General features: G+C 34.4%; 1 protein-coding gene across 6 annotated transcripts in view; it reads left to right on the top strand.

The window, feature by feature from the left end:
• LOC142344685 (uncharacterized) overlaps nt 1-13,512 on the top strand; it is a 34,866-nt gene extending 21,354 nt beyond the window's left edge. For 3 of the 6 annotated variants that reach the window (XM_075396544.1, XM_075396526.1, XM_075396535.1), the window contains exons 2-3: nt 4,756-5,912; nt 13,182-13,512. In XM_075396544.1, the coding sequence (XP_075252659.1) occupies nt 5,600-5,912; nt 13,182-13,231 (363 nt within the window). In that variant the 5' untranslated portion in view covers nt 4,756-5,599 and the 3' untranslated portion in view covers nt 13,232-13,512. The remainder of the gene's footprint in view (nt 1-4,755; nt 5,913-13,181) is intronic. The other 3 variants (XM_075396574.1, XM_075396556.1, XM_075396565.1) reach the window with 1 other exon arrangement.
• The last annotated feature ends 476 nt before the right edge of the window (nt 13,513-13,988 follow it).

Here is a 13,988-nt window from a genome sequence, read left to right as displayed (position 1 = left end):
AAACCATGCAAAATTTAACATCAAAAGAAGAAACAGGTTACTTGGCCCGTGCAAAATGAACGTTTGCAGTTATAAAAGTTGAGACAAGGTAAGCTATTACACATCAGGAAGCTATAATCTCTGGTTACGCACTGTTATAGACAAAACTGCCTTCATAAAGTCTTAAAAATCACTCGATTGCAATGATTCTACTGATATGGGATTAAAAAACATAAGAAATTGTAATTTCGGATTTGTCACTTTAGAACATGTCATTTTTAAAATTCAACTAACCTTTTGGCTTCAAGATTGAAGTGTGACTTATTATGAAATAGTTATTAAAGTTGCAGAAAAAGATTTCGAATTAAATTGTGGGCAAGATAATCTTGAAATATTTGACATTATTTTTTATCAATGCCTATTTGGCTTCAAAACAGAAGCATCTATGATCGAGAAAACAAACTACAAAACGGGTTTGAGGACATGGCCGAGATTAAGACCAGTTGATTTAATGATTAGCTCACTAGGTTTGGAGTGATGGAATTTCAGACCAGCTGCGCCTGCTTAGACACCCCCCAACAAAATGCTATTAAAAAGTGTCTAAACCGAACATTTTGAAACTCACAAGTTTGAGATTTATTTGAAATAGCGAAAACGCCTCATGTATATATGTTCCGACCCCCTTTTAGTGGAGGGATGAACTATATACTCAAATGGTTTTTTTTGCTCAGAAAATTTTGGCCGATCGATATATTCATCGTAGAGAGATGTGAGTGGTATCATTAGAAAGCTCGTCCAGCGTAGAATATGGAATTAAAAACATTTTTTTTATTTTCGTTTTTTACAGGGAGTTATCGAAATTTAAACTTGGAGAAAAGTAGAGTGAATTCCGTTGTTTTTGTTCACATTTTCCGTAATTTTTGACCAAACTTTCGTTAATTTTGCTAAAATATCTTGAAATTGTTAACGGTAGTGGGATTGATATTATCTTAAAACATAGAGGGGGGTTGCCGAATTGTTCGATCTGAGCTGTTTGGCTAGAATTTATGCAAAGTTTTTCAAAAATCAGACTTCTTTGTCAAAAATGGGAGCAAATATGCATTTTTGGCTTACTTTCACTGAATTTGCTGAAATGAGAAACCTTAAAACTGCAGTCATATTCATCGCAAGCTTGAGGAGAGATAGTTGCACTCCCGTTGGTTCTAAGATTCTTCAGAAATCATAATTTTGCCCGATTTCTTCAAATTTAATCACGATAATTAAACGAAATGCATTGTATATTTTTGATATACCGAAAAATTTTGTTTCGCGACCATTTCAACAATTGAATGTTTTCTTAGTCGCGTAGCAAAATCAAGGCTGATATTGATCTCACCGTGGAATCAAACGGTAAAAAATTTTTAGTTTTTAATGGAGCGGCCTTTAATAAAAAATTTTCCGCATACAGTTTCGTATGCATATTGCTGACAAGAATTTCAAATAAGGGCTCTTTTATCGACAGATACTATTTAAAAAACTTGAATACTAAAGGCCATATTTTACGGTCTCGGAGTAAAGCTTGTGTTTTTTATGGCTCTGACCAATTGCCTTCGTAAAATTTTGTGGATTTCTTATGTTTTGCATTCAATTTTTTATACTTTTTGTTGCCAATGACATAGTCACCGCAATCAGTCATCAGATTGGCTTATTGGGTGTATAATTGAGGCAGACAATGCTTTCAGTTGTTACCTAATGTCTCTTACAACTTTGAAATCATTTGTTTTAAGAAAACGTAGGCGAATTTTTGAACTTTGCCACCATTTTCTCATTTCTCTTAGCTTCGGCTTAGACTCAATACAAAGAAGCAAAAACCCATTTCCTGTTAATCAATAAATTAATGTCTGTAACGGTTTTATATTTAACACTACGAGTTTCGATTTTTTTAAAGCTTAATTGCAGATTTTTTGAGTTCAATTTGTTTCGTTGTCGAATTATTACATTATTGACAGATCCAGTTGAAAATAAGTACCGTTGGGAAAATGAACAGGGTTAAAAAAGGCGTATTCGAAAATGTTAATTGTTTTTATTGAATAGTTTGAGCTTTTGGGCTGAGACACTGTTCTCTTGCAAATTTTACTGATTTTTTTGCGTAAATTGGTCTTTGTTTTGTTTGTTATACGACATATACCTGAAAATGATTGCTCTCAATTGCTTCTCCTAGAGATATAACAATATATTTTAACCTTTCAGGATATAGCTATATCTTTTATTAACTTTCAAGCTAACTTCTAAAAAAGCCTTTTCATCTGTTTCCTTTCTGCTTTGATTTTTGTCACAATGTAACTCAATCTCAATAATAAGAAGTCTCAATTACTTTTGTTCACTCAAACATTATTTTCGTGGTTGATTATATGTTTCGACTGATTGTTTGGGCCATTTAGTTTTACGAGAAATATTCGAGAATTCTCTACTGTTCAGTTTTTGGGTTTTTTGTTGTCATTTCTATGTAGTCCTTTCATAGGGAAAACCCCATTGATTTTCAGATTCGAACCAACTGATGTTTTACAGCTCTTGCGGATAACGTCTTTTAAATGTAGTACCTTGAACACTGTGGTTTAAAATAATTTGTGACGTTTTGGCTGCTGCCTATTTTTGTTATTTTGTCGTCTAGTGACTTAGTCTCAATAATGAAATCTTTTTTGTTGAAATCTTATGTCCGTTATGACATTTGAAAAAAAATGTTTTTCATATATTTGAAATAAAATTGCATTTTTGAGCTTCGCCATTTTTTTAAATTGTTTTTTTTGGTCGATTTGTAGCATAGCCTCTGTAAAGACAGGTCACAACCCGTTTCTAGTGAGCTATAATTAAAATATTATTAGTTTTGGTGCCAACCAATTGTTTCATGGCTTTGTTACTACTGTTACTACAAAGTTTTATAACATAATCGAGAATTTTATATATTTGTAAAATTTAAAGGACTTTTTTAAACTACTACGCTAATGGTAGGTTCCATTGGCTTTGAATTTTTGCAAAATTGAACATTTTCATTGGTCTTAGTAACTAGTTTATGTTTTCAACCGCTTTAACGGTTTCATTGCCATTTCGTACAAAGCTTAGTTTTGCCGGTATTTGTCCTTTTTTTTGTAGTCGTATGACGTACACTGGATAGTGACAGGTCTCAATTTCTTCATATGCAGATATAAATGAAATTTGCAGTGATTTCAATTTTTTTTTCCAGTGATAATAATCATTTTGGAAATCAATTGTTTTCAAACGTAGAAACGTATTTCTTGACTTTTTGCTCTGTTTGTCGACCTGTTACCCAGTCGCATTGAGAACAGGTCTCATATCTTTTCTATTGAAGTAAAGGTTATTTTTTGTTTGGGTTTCATCTGATGGAAGGTTGAGTGTGTTATTTTTTTTTTTAAATATAGACATCGAGTTTTTTATAATTAGTGTTTGTTATTTAGTTTTTATTAGTCTTTTCCAGTTGTCCTATTAACAACAAGTTCAACGGCCCTCTATCGTGGCGTTATTGTATTCTATTATGGATTATTGAGCGATATGTAGGTTTTTGAAACTTTTCTATCGGTTCATCATTTGGTAGCCAATTAAGTCAAGAATGTGGATGAGGGGGGTCGGAACATTATGTGCGTACGCACATTACCGAGCCTCCTTGTCTAGTAAAAATTGAATTTTGAATGAATATAGGCATAAAAATAGTATTCCAGAAATTTTCCCGAGGTTTTACCTTAGGTGTGCTATTTATATAAAATCTTTTACGCTTTTTGTTTCAAACTATTTTTTTATGTGAAAGAAGTGTGGCCGTGGAAAATGTCAAAGCAGTTTGAAAACACAATCTGAAAACATATTTTATCTGGAACATGATTAATTTTGACTAGGCTAGACGTTTTCTGATTAACTGTTTGCTACCCCTCCCGGAAAATTTAACCCGTCAAGCAACATTTTCAACGGGACAGTTATCAAGAATAAAACTAGTGAAAGAGTCTTAACAGGTAACTGACAGTTAAAAATCTTCTGACTTTTGGTTACAGAAAAAGGAGCGAAAGGGTTCCTCCCGTTATTCTTCCTGTCGTGAAACAGTGTGAACTTGTTCACAGTTTTAAACGTCCCTGTCTGATCAATTTCCATAACTTTAATTATCATCAATTTTTTGGTCACCCAACATAAATTGCTAGAATTTTTGTTAGATTTCTAAAGTTCGGCCTGGCTCGTCATTTCTGTTTTCGCAAATTTGCATATTGATCAAATCTTCACTGTGAGTCACTTTTTGACCTCTGTTTATCCGCCAAACGCTAATTTTTTGAAGACCATTCTGGTTAGTAAGTTTACCTAAAATAAAACTATGACGTTTTATTAACTGTAAAATTCTTTTTTATGGTTGTTGGTCAAGCTCGGTTGTCTCTAACATTTACAAAAAACAGGCACCATCTGAAAACGAAAAATTGTTAGACTTTTAATTATAGATTTTACGTTTTAGAGGGAGGCAGAGACTTAGGATAAATATTCCTGAAAAGTCTAATGTGCAAATATGTGCAAAAACTGAGCAAAAAATTTCTAACTTACGAAAGTCATGGATAGACGCAATGTTGTCTGTCTTTTGACTAGCACCTACTTATGACGTATTTGCGGTTCCAAGTATGCTTATAGATTTAATTTCCCGTCAAAAGCTCTTCAATTTGGGGGTGGGGGCGGGGGCTGGGGCAATTAGAAAATTATAAATGTAATAATCTAAATGGATTCTGTGACCATTGGCATGTTGTGTGATTTTAGCAGGGCTGCGCTTTAGTCGGATGTGAATAGAAAAGAAGAGAGCATTCGTTCTGTGGGTTGATGGGATTCTGAATCAAGTATACTAAGAACAAGAATTATCGCAGAGCGAACTGAGTTGAAGAGAAGAAAGAGAGAACAGACGAAAAGAAAGAGAGAAAGAGAGTCTAAGAAGACAACATAGTACATACAGGTAGAGACGAGAGAGAGAGAGAAGAGAGAGAATAAATCACAAGTACAGAAAGTGGCGCCCCGCAGAAATCAATTGGCCGGCTCCCCACTAACCAATCATCTACCCAATCGTTACCCTTCTGTCCATTATAATGTACTTTGAATATTGCTCAACAGCGGGACGCCATCTCAAAACCCTCGCTCGATTAACCCATCACTAGTTATTCACTTATAAATCATAACTAGATCATAACTACCGATCGTGTTATCAATTTTCCCCACCCTACGTTTGTTATACCTTATATATTTTTGTTACCCTTAATCTGTGTTACTTTATTTTTAATATAATTTCCAAGTAATATACTGCAATTCAGTTTGCGATCAAATAATTCACCGTTATTTTATTTCATACACCGGAACTACAACTAAAAATTATCCAATATTTTCAAAACAGGGCAAACAAAATTGGCAAAAAAATTGAAGGAAAATTTTCCACATTCTATTGAAGGGCAACCGACATGTGAAGAGATTGAAAGAGACAAAAAGGAGTTTATGAAATAAAAGTGAAGATACGTGATCAATTTTAGAAAAGCAGTGTGGAGTTTATTACTTCCCCTCCTATTTGGGTTGACTTCATTTTATTTCACCGCGTTAATCCCCTTCCCGAATATTGAAAATGACAGCCTCCGTTTGTTTACTCCTCATAATCGGGCATGCCTCCTTTAATTTTGTTCTTTCAACCCCACCCGCGGCCAGATTTTTCGAGATGCCTTTTGTGGAGTTTCTGGCCGACGAAAACGATCTCAATTCTCAGCAGAACTTTCCAAAATTAGAAGGTCCATCAGAAAAGCAGCAATCGCAGCATGTTCAAATTAGAAGCGACATCACAGGGTTCCTCGGCATCCTTCAAAGCGAGCCCAAAGCGCCCCAGTTCATGCCATTGAGACAAGAGCCCAGTCATCTGAGGTCTGAAAAAGTCCGCAGAAATTGTGAGTACCATATTCAACCCTTTTCTTGTCCACACCCGTTGAACGAAGGTAAACCAGCTCCCGGAACGAAACGAGACTAAATGGAACAGGGTTTAGATGGGGGTAGGGGTGGGGTTGTGTTTTAGCCGTCCCGAACACGCGTAGGATGGTTTTATTCTGAGACGGTTTGATCGTGAACCGAGTAACCCTGGCTCCTTAAATTTACTCAACTTCAGAGATTATACCGACTTTATCTGAACAACAAGAAGTATTAATTTTTGACTGTCTAATCACACTCACTCAGCACCATGACATCTATGAACAACCAAAAGTTTGGGCTGGTTTGCCGGCGTTCTCCATCATTCAAATTTCCTGTAGTCGTACATGGTTTATATCTGATTTGTATAATTTTTCCGTAATCATAAATATAAGATTATACAAAAATTTTATATAAGTGTGGATGACCGTGGCTAAGAGACCAGATTCTGATTTTTTTCCCCAGTAATCATACAAGGGTCATTAAGGATTTCCTGGAAATCTTACAAGGATTGTCTAAGAATTCTCAGATTTCAAACAGCGTTCAAGTTCATCTAAAAATATCACGTTTCTCAGGACTCAAAAGCATTTTTTGGTATGCAAAGATGACATATGATTTCTCCTGTTCCATACAAGAATCGTAAGATATAATGCGTTATGATTTGTACGGCATCATATTAGATTTTCCTAGGATAACCCGGATGTCAAGTATCAACGACAAAATATTATCGAAAAAAAAGTTACAATATACTCATTATGAGCAAACAAATAAAAGAGTCAGGGTTCTCTTTTGCGGTAAAATACAGTTTTTTTCTCAAAAAATTGAACAAGCAAAACAGCCAATAAACAAATCTGATCAATCCTCAGTAGTCATTGTGCCAAAATTAGCAACAGTGTTTACTGATTTTTAATACATTTCACTGGGCAAGAGACTAATAATTTGTTTACTGTCGTAAGCGCGAGAAACGAAGCAAAGATTTCCTTGCCAGCTCAATTCTCGGTAATTTTTGAGCGCTCTACGTAGGTAGAAATGATCTAAGTTTAACCTATTTTAATGGAAAACATGGTAAAACAAGAATTATTTCAACAACAACTTTAATCTCGTACTCTTTATAAGACTTTATTTCAACTGACATTTTGCATTATAGAGGTGGAGGTTTTCTCCAGTCAAATATTCATTATTCCAGAATTTTTAGGCGCAAGTTTGAGTAATTTGTTTAGATAAAAAAAATAACAATTAAACGTTGGGATAATGTTCTTTTTGTTCACAATCCCTGTTTGTCACTTGAAATATAAAAATGGACCATTTTTTTGCAAATCTGAAAAAATACAGCAAAATTGATAAAAAATGAAAAAATAAAAATATTTAAAAAAATCCAAAATTCCGTGAAAGTCATTTCCTGTCACATGCCCAAAATGTAGGTCCGTTAAAACATATCTTAGCCCCTCGCTTTACTTAGAGAGATCTATAAAACAGTGGTCACTTTGAAAGAAAAAAATACTGATGTACAGCCAACTGAGAAAAATCAATTGTCTAAAAATATTTAAAAATATCAGACGGAGATCAGATATTCGAAAACAAAAAACAACTGATAGAGCATGGGACATGACTTGAAGAGTCGTCAATACGTATCCGAGTCGTAAAAAAACTGACATATCCTTGTGCGAACTTTGTATAACAATGACCTCAAAGCATTCAATCGCAACGTAAAAACAATAAAAAACTTCAGACAATTTTCGATTTAGGAAACTCAAAAAGATTGATTTAAAAGGCACCTTTTGTTGAGGCTGCTGCAAAACTTGCATGCATATCACATTGCTCATCTTTTAATCATCACAGACTTGAGTGTCAACAGCATTTCATACTGTTATGGTATATATCAATAGGAAAAGCCAATTTCAGTTCTGAAACTTTGCATATCTAGTGTTTTCTGAGCATCTTTATGGCTAATTTGATCCTGCGTAGTCTGACAAATTACGCATGCATCAAAATGAGGTCTGAGAAGCTTGGAATCAAAGTTTTGTAGCTTACAACTGATAATTACTACAGTAGTATACAAGCTCTTTTTACAAAATCTAGTTCGTAAATAGTTACCACAAAGGGCTTTTAGCTGAGTGGTTACCCATTACTTCGCACTTTAATTGCATATATAACAAAGCTTTGGGCCGAGTTAAGCTGAACATATTATTTTTCATGCTGTAAATGTTTCTGCAAAATCATTACTAGCCAATTATGAATGGGGAGCTCAATGTTGTACCGGCGATCAACAAAACACAGAATCTCCGGGTCATTGTTTCCGGTAAAAAGTAAACGACAAGCCCTTTTCTGGTTCAATTTAAAGTGAGTAGCTCGATTCCTAAAACTTGATGAAAACTGTCGAAAAATAACCATTGAAGCTTGAACTGACTATCTTGGCAAAGTTAGATCGAAAATTGCATGCTTTGCGCATTAAAAGCCAAAAAGCAAAACAACGTGTAATGACTTGACGATTTCAACTAACATTTTAGACTCAATATAGAAACTACACCATTGAGTCCATTTAACTCTTTGAAGGTTTTAACTCTTTCATTTGCCAGTAATTAGCTTTTATTAGGAAAACTTTTAAATTGAAATCTATAAAAATAGACAAATGAAATTACTGTAGTTTTTTTCAATAATAAAAAACATGACACAAAACATGCATGATAGAAAGCCGGCATCAAACAAAATGTTTGGCGGTTGCGCTTAAAATTGACAAGAAAATGCACAATTTTAGTCAAATGTATGAATTGTTTGAATGAAATTGAAATCTAAAAGCGGAAGTAAAACTTGTAAGAAGCCCAATGAATTGAGATCAAAATGCACTAGAAAATAAGTGCACTAGAATTTGGGTTTTTTGATACGAGGCAAAGTTGATGAGAAGAACTGGGTTTTTTTTATTGAGAAAACTTAAAAATACTTGTGAATAACAAAACAGTAACTAATAATTTTGTTAAACAGAGATTAGAAGTGACATTGATAAAACCAAGGACAGTTACCAAGTTTTCGCATTAGCAAAATAGAGGCGTTGGGAATTGAAATAATTGAATTGGAAATTCAGCCGGTACAATGAAACAAGTACGCCAACATGGCCCTCAAAATATTCAACAATCGTAATGCAATTTGAGCAACAGAATCATTTTGTTTGGAGTTCGGGAAGCTCAGGAAGTGAAAACGAAAATTGAAGAATTGAACAATGTCAAGATGCCAGTTGCCGACCAATTTGGAAACAAAAATGGAAATACGCAATGTTCTATTAGCTGAGTTGTTCAGATTAGGTAAATCTGTGAACGCCAAGAGCGGACCCATTGTTGCTAAGAGTCATAAGGCTTGCCTTTTAAGGTCAATATTTTTGTCTGTTACAAAACTGAAAGGATTATGTTTTGATGTTGAAAAATTTATCCTCGTTGAAAAGTACAGGGAGGAAATATTTATAAACATAATTTTTCATTAGAGTTCAAGTGTTTTACTATAAAATGATAATTGTCAAAGAAACAAATTCCTTGTCAGAAATAACTGCGCAATGCAATGTTCTTGACTATTAGTTCTTAAAATTTCTTCGTAGATTTGTAGACCTCTCTTGAAATTACAAAACTGCTACAAACTAATTATCCGCCAAGATCTATAAGCTGGAATCCGGGGAGCAGTTTTAATAGGAATGAGAACTGAAAGCAACCTTATCAGTGAATCGATAAACAGTTTCACGCAGAACAGAGTTTGCAACATCCATATTGATTCCTTGCCACAAACAAGCACTAGTTATTGTAAATGTGTACAATCCCACAAAAGACGAGCCTTGTTGTATAGTTTCTTCAACCTTTGGCCCATACTTGAAGAAAATATTCTTTTCAGCACACGAAAAAGCTATAAAAGAAATGTTGTATTTAGTTCTTTTTAAGTTTTTGGTTGACATAAATCTGCCGGGAGTAGATCGGTGTCTTGAAAAATGAAAAACAAATGCTTTTTTCGTACTTTTCTTGATTCAGCTGCCGTTGCCTCAATTCATTCTCGTTTTTTTCAGATCGTCAAAACACAGCACTAATTAATCTTTCTCCGATATTCACACACCAGAAATGTCTATCTATTTTTTCAGAAATGACAAAATGCCTGAGATGCTAGAGAGATTTAGTCGAAACGCAAGCTCATCCGAAGACTTAAACAGAACAATTGAAATTTACTTTTTGTAGTAAATAACAAAAAGAAGAAGAAAAGCCCCAAATTATATTTCATCAACTTGTGTACAAGCAGAAAACGTGCTCAGCGCTGCTAGTTGACCTAAATCGTGTTCAAATTGTTTAAAAAAAACTTGACAGATTTTCCCGAATTGCATAAAACGGTATGCCTAAAGTCCTTTACTAACACGAGCTCTGTGCAAATTTACCAGAAGACTGAAAACTTACATAGTGCAGTCCTTACGACTAGCAACATGTATTTCATTAAAAAGCACTGATTGGATCAACCCAAGTAGTCAGCGTATTTAATGATTTTTTTGCATAAGTTTTTAAAAAAGATTTGAATCCTTTGATAATTCTGCGCTCATTAACTTGGCCGCAAATTTTGATTGGAGACATACATTTTTGCGAAAACGAATTTCAGACCTCGGTTTAAAAATTTTGTGACTGCTTATTTAAGAAATTAAATGATTTATGACATGATTTCCGGCCAAAACATCCGACTGTTACACAAAAGCTTTGGATGAACGATTTTTTTCCTTGTTTCAACATGAAAAAACCTGCTCATAGTGTTTATCGTGATATTGCACCATCGACACAAAAAAACATAATGCAAAGTTATGTAAATTTTGTTTTGTTTTGACCAAAATTTAATTCAGTTGTTTGCAATTTACTTGTCCAACAGAGCAAAATGTGAGGTAGTAGGTGAAAAAGTTTAGACAGAAATAGAAGTAACAAGTAGAGGTTATCAGATGTCAGTTTTTGTTGTTTTTATATTTAGTGTTTATATAGATGACCTTCCAATTTTGCTAAAAAACATCTCATATCTCTTCGCCGATTACACTAAAACTATCGGAAGCCTCAACATTATGCTGTCTATTCAAAACGATTTGGAAAGAGCAATCAAATAATCAATGGAAAGCTAAATGGACCTCATTGTTTTACATGAAGCTTTTAGTTTCAAAGTTAGCAAAGAAGATAAAAATCATGTCATTTTTGCGCACGGAATATTTCAATTCCACTCAAATCTGTACATATTTAATTCAGTTGTTTGCACATTCGATGTTTGCACTTTCGAACAGAGCGAAATGTGCAGTAGTAGGTGAAAAAGTTTAGGCCGAAATAGCAGTAACAATTAGAGGATGTCAGGGTTCAATTTTTGCTGTTTTCATTTTTAGTGTTCATGTAACTTTGACCTTCCATCTTTGCTTGAAAACAGCTCATATATTTTGGCTGATTACATTAAAACTATAAGCAGCTTCAACATTTTGACGTCTGTTTAAAACGATTTCGACAGAGCAATCAAATGGTCAATAGGAAGCTAAATGGACCTTATTGTTTTAAAACTTGAAGCTTTTAGTTTCAAAATTAGCAAAGAAGATAAAAGTCATGACTTTTTTTTGCCCAGAATATTTAAATTCCACACAAATCAAATGTGATTGATCTTGAATTATTTCTTAACTCGAAATTAAATTGGTCAGATCATAGTATCTCAACAGCCCACCAAAAACGTACATGAATTTATTCTCGTAAATCGGGTGCCCAGCCAATTTAATAAATATTAATAAAAAGAGAAAAATACTTAGCTTAAAAAGTTTTTCGCGCAATTTTTTATTTTGAAATTGTAAATTACCTCATCAGGACGTACATTGTCTCAGTAATGCTGTATTTCAATTTCGATCAACACAAATCAAAAAATTCAGGATGAAAACCAGACAATGGTGAAATTTCCCAAATCATTTTAAACGGCGGTAATTTTTCGGAAAAAAAAGAAAAAAAAATTCTCCAATTAAACATATCCCTGCTCAACGGCAACGGGTTTTCTAATAGTTTACTCATACCTCAAATGTCTCGATTGGTGCTTCTTGAAATTCTTGATTATGAGCAAGCAAAGCCACAGTGGATTATTTTAGCTAGTAATGAATAGCTCGTTGCATTGAATATCTGATTGAATATACGCTGTCTTAAACTTGAAAGAACCATGTACTAGTACAATTATTACAAGATAACTATTTCTCGTCCGATGTGAAAACGCTAGAAACGCAAAATTATGTAAGATTGGCGTAGCTCAAAAATAAAGATGGCCGGGCACTTTGGGTGGGGGTACGTGGTTGGAGGGGGTACGTGGGAGGGGGTAGTTGGATGATGGAATGAAGTAGGTATGCACAATTTTTTGCCTTTTAAAGAAATCCAAAACCTGTTTCGTGCAAGAGAAACAGGAGAGAGTTGAAAGTAGAGAAAATTAGGTCAAAAATTGAACAAAAATCGAATAGAACCTGCGTTGACTTGAGCGAAAAATTATTTAAGTTCAACGCTAAATTCAACGCAAAATTATGTAAGATTTACGCTCAGAAACGCCAAAATTATGTGAAACGTGACTTTAGGGTCCGATTTATTAAGAGTGTGGTTCTTAAGATAAATAAGGTTTTGTGGCACGATTGTAGAAGAGGCAACAAGTAAGCAGGGGATCAGTGGTTCAAGTCCCATAACCAGAGGTCTACGCACTGATTTTTTGTAGGATCAACGCTAAATTCAACCCAAATTTATGTAAGATATACGCCAATTTCAGGGCTAAGTTATGTAAGATAAGCGGTAACTAGCGTTCACAAGTCGGAAAATTCACCTCAGATTTCTTACATAATTTTGTGTTAAATTTAAAAACGTAAATTCAACGAATCCAACGCAAAATTGTGTATGAAAACTGCGGCGATTTTTCCGACTTGTCAACGCTAGTTTACACTGATCTTACATTATTTTGGCTAAATTCCTCGGCCCGGGTCTCCTAGGAAATCTTTGCCTGAGCTTCAAATAACAATGTATCATGCCAAAATCTCATGGAACTTCTCAAAATTTTGCCTGTCAATATCTTACTGAGCGACCTCAGCACTTAATTGTCAAGAAGATCACAATCATGTAGGTTTTGACAAGATGTGTAAAAGTTTGCTTCAATGTGAACACATAGTAATTTGTTCACGCAGTAATCACTTTATTGCGTAATTTGTTCACGCGGTAAGTACGTGCTACAGCGAGTTTTTGAAGTAAGGGTGTTTGTTTGTTTTATAGGGAACGGGTGCTCTCAACACATGGCCTCGTGCAACATCCTAGTCGGCTAGCATCACCAAAACAACGTAAACAACACCAACTCAGCTTCAATATACGCAAGCATCTATTCAATAAACTAACATAAACATAAAGAAATAAACATCAACACATCAGCACACACAATCCATCAGAAGGAGAAGTAGGAAAAGAGCCCAGACACCCGAGACAATATTAGCATCAACAGCACAAGGAATGTTTTGTAATTGACAATTAGATGAGCAATCAACATTTATTGTTTAAGTAAATGTTTCAAATTTGCCTGGTAATTTACAAGTGCTGACATTTGTTTTTATTTACTTCTTTTATTCCACACCTGTAATTCTCGCCAGCTAGACGCTAAAAGAATAAATGAAACTACCAAAAATAAAAGTAGCCACCGTCTTATTTTAGGATTCCATTGTTTGTTGTGACGCAAAACGAAACTCTAATTTATTTCGTCAGAAAAATGTTCTGCATCATAACTAGATTGACGTAACAATTAATGTCTATTTTTATAGTCTTAAACTGTTTCGATCCAAAGAAGGAGGCGGAAGAAATTTCTGCTGACTAAATTTTTTTCCCGTGAACCACTGCTGGCTCATTTAGTCATATTTGGAGGCCAAAAATAATGAACCACAGAACTTTACGCTGGAAAACTTGCACTACACTATTTCCAATCAAATTTACTCGACCTTGTCATCATGAATAACATCGTGTAAAATAAATGAAGGAATACCTTATTGGTGAATAACTGCATAAAAAGTCCCCAGGTCGAGGTGTCACCGCCAT

Source organism: Convolutriloba macropyga, chromosome 1 (assembly GCF_964194025.1).
Source record: "Convolutriloba macropyga chromosome 1, txConMacr16.3, whole genome shotgun sequence".
In the NCBI taxonomy this organism is placed as follows: domain Eukaryota; kingdom Metazoa; phylum Xenacoelomorpha; order Acoela; family Convolutidae; genus Convolutriloba; species Convolutriloba macropyga.
The sequence above is the reverse complement of the archived record's forward strand: the minus strand, read 5'-3'. Positions and strand labels throughout refer to the sequence as shown.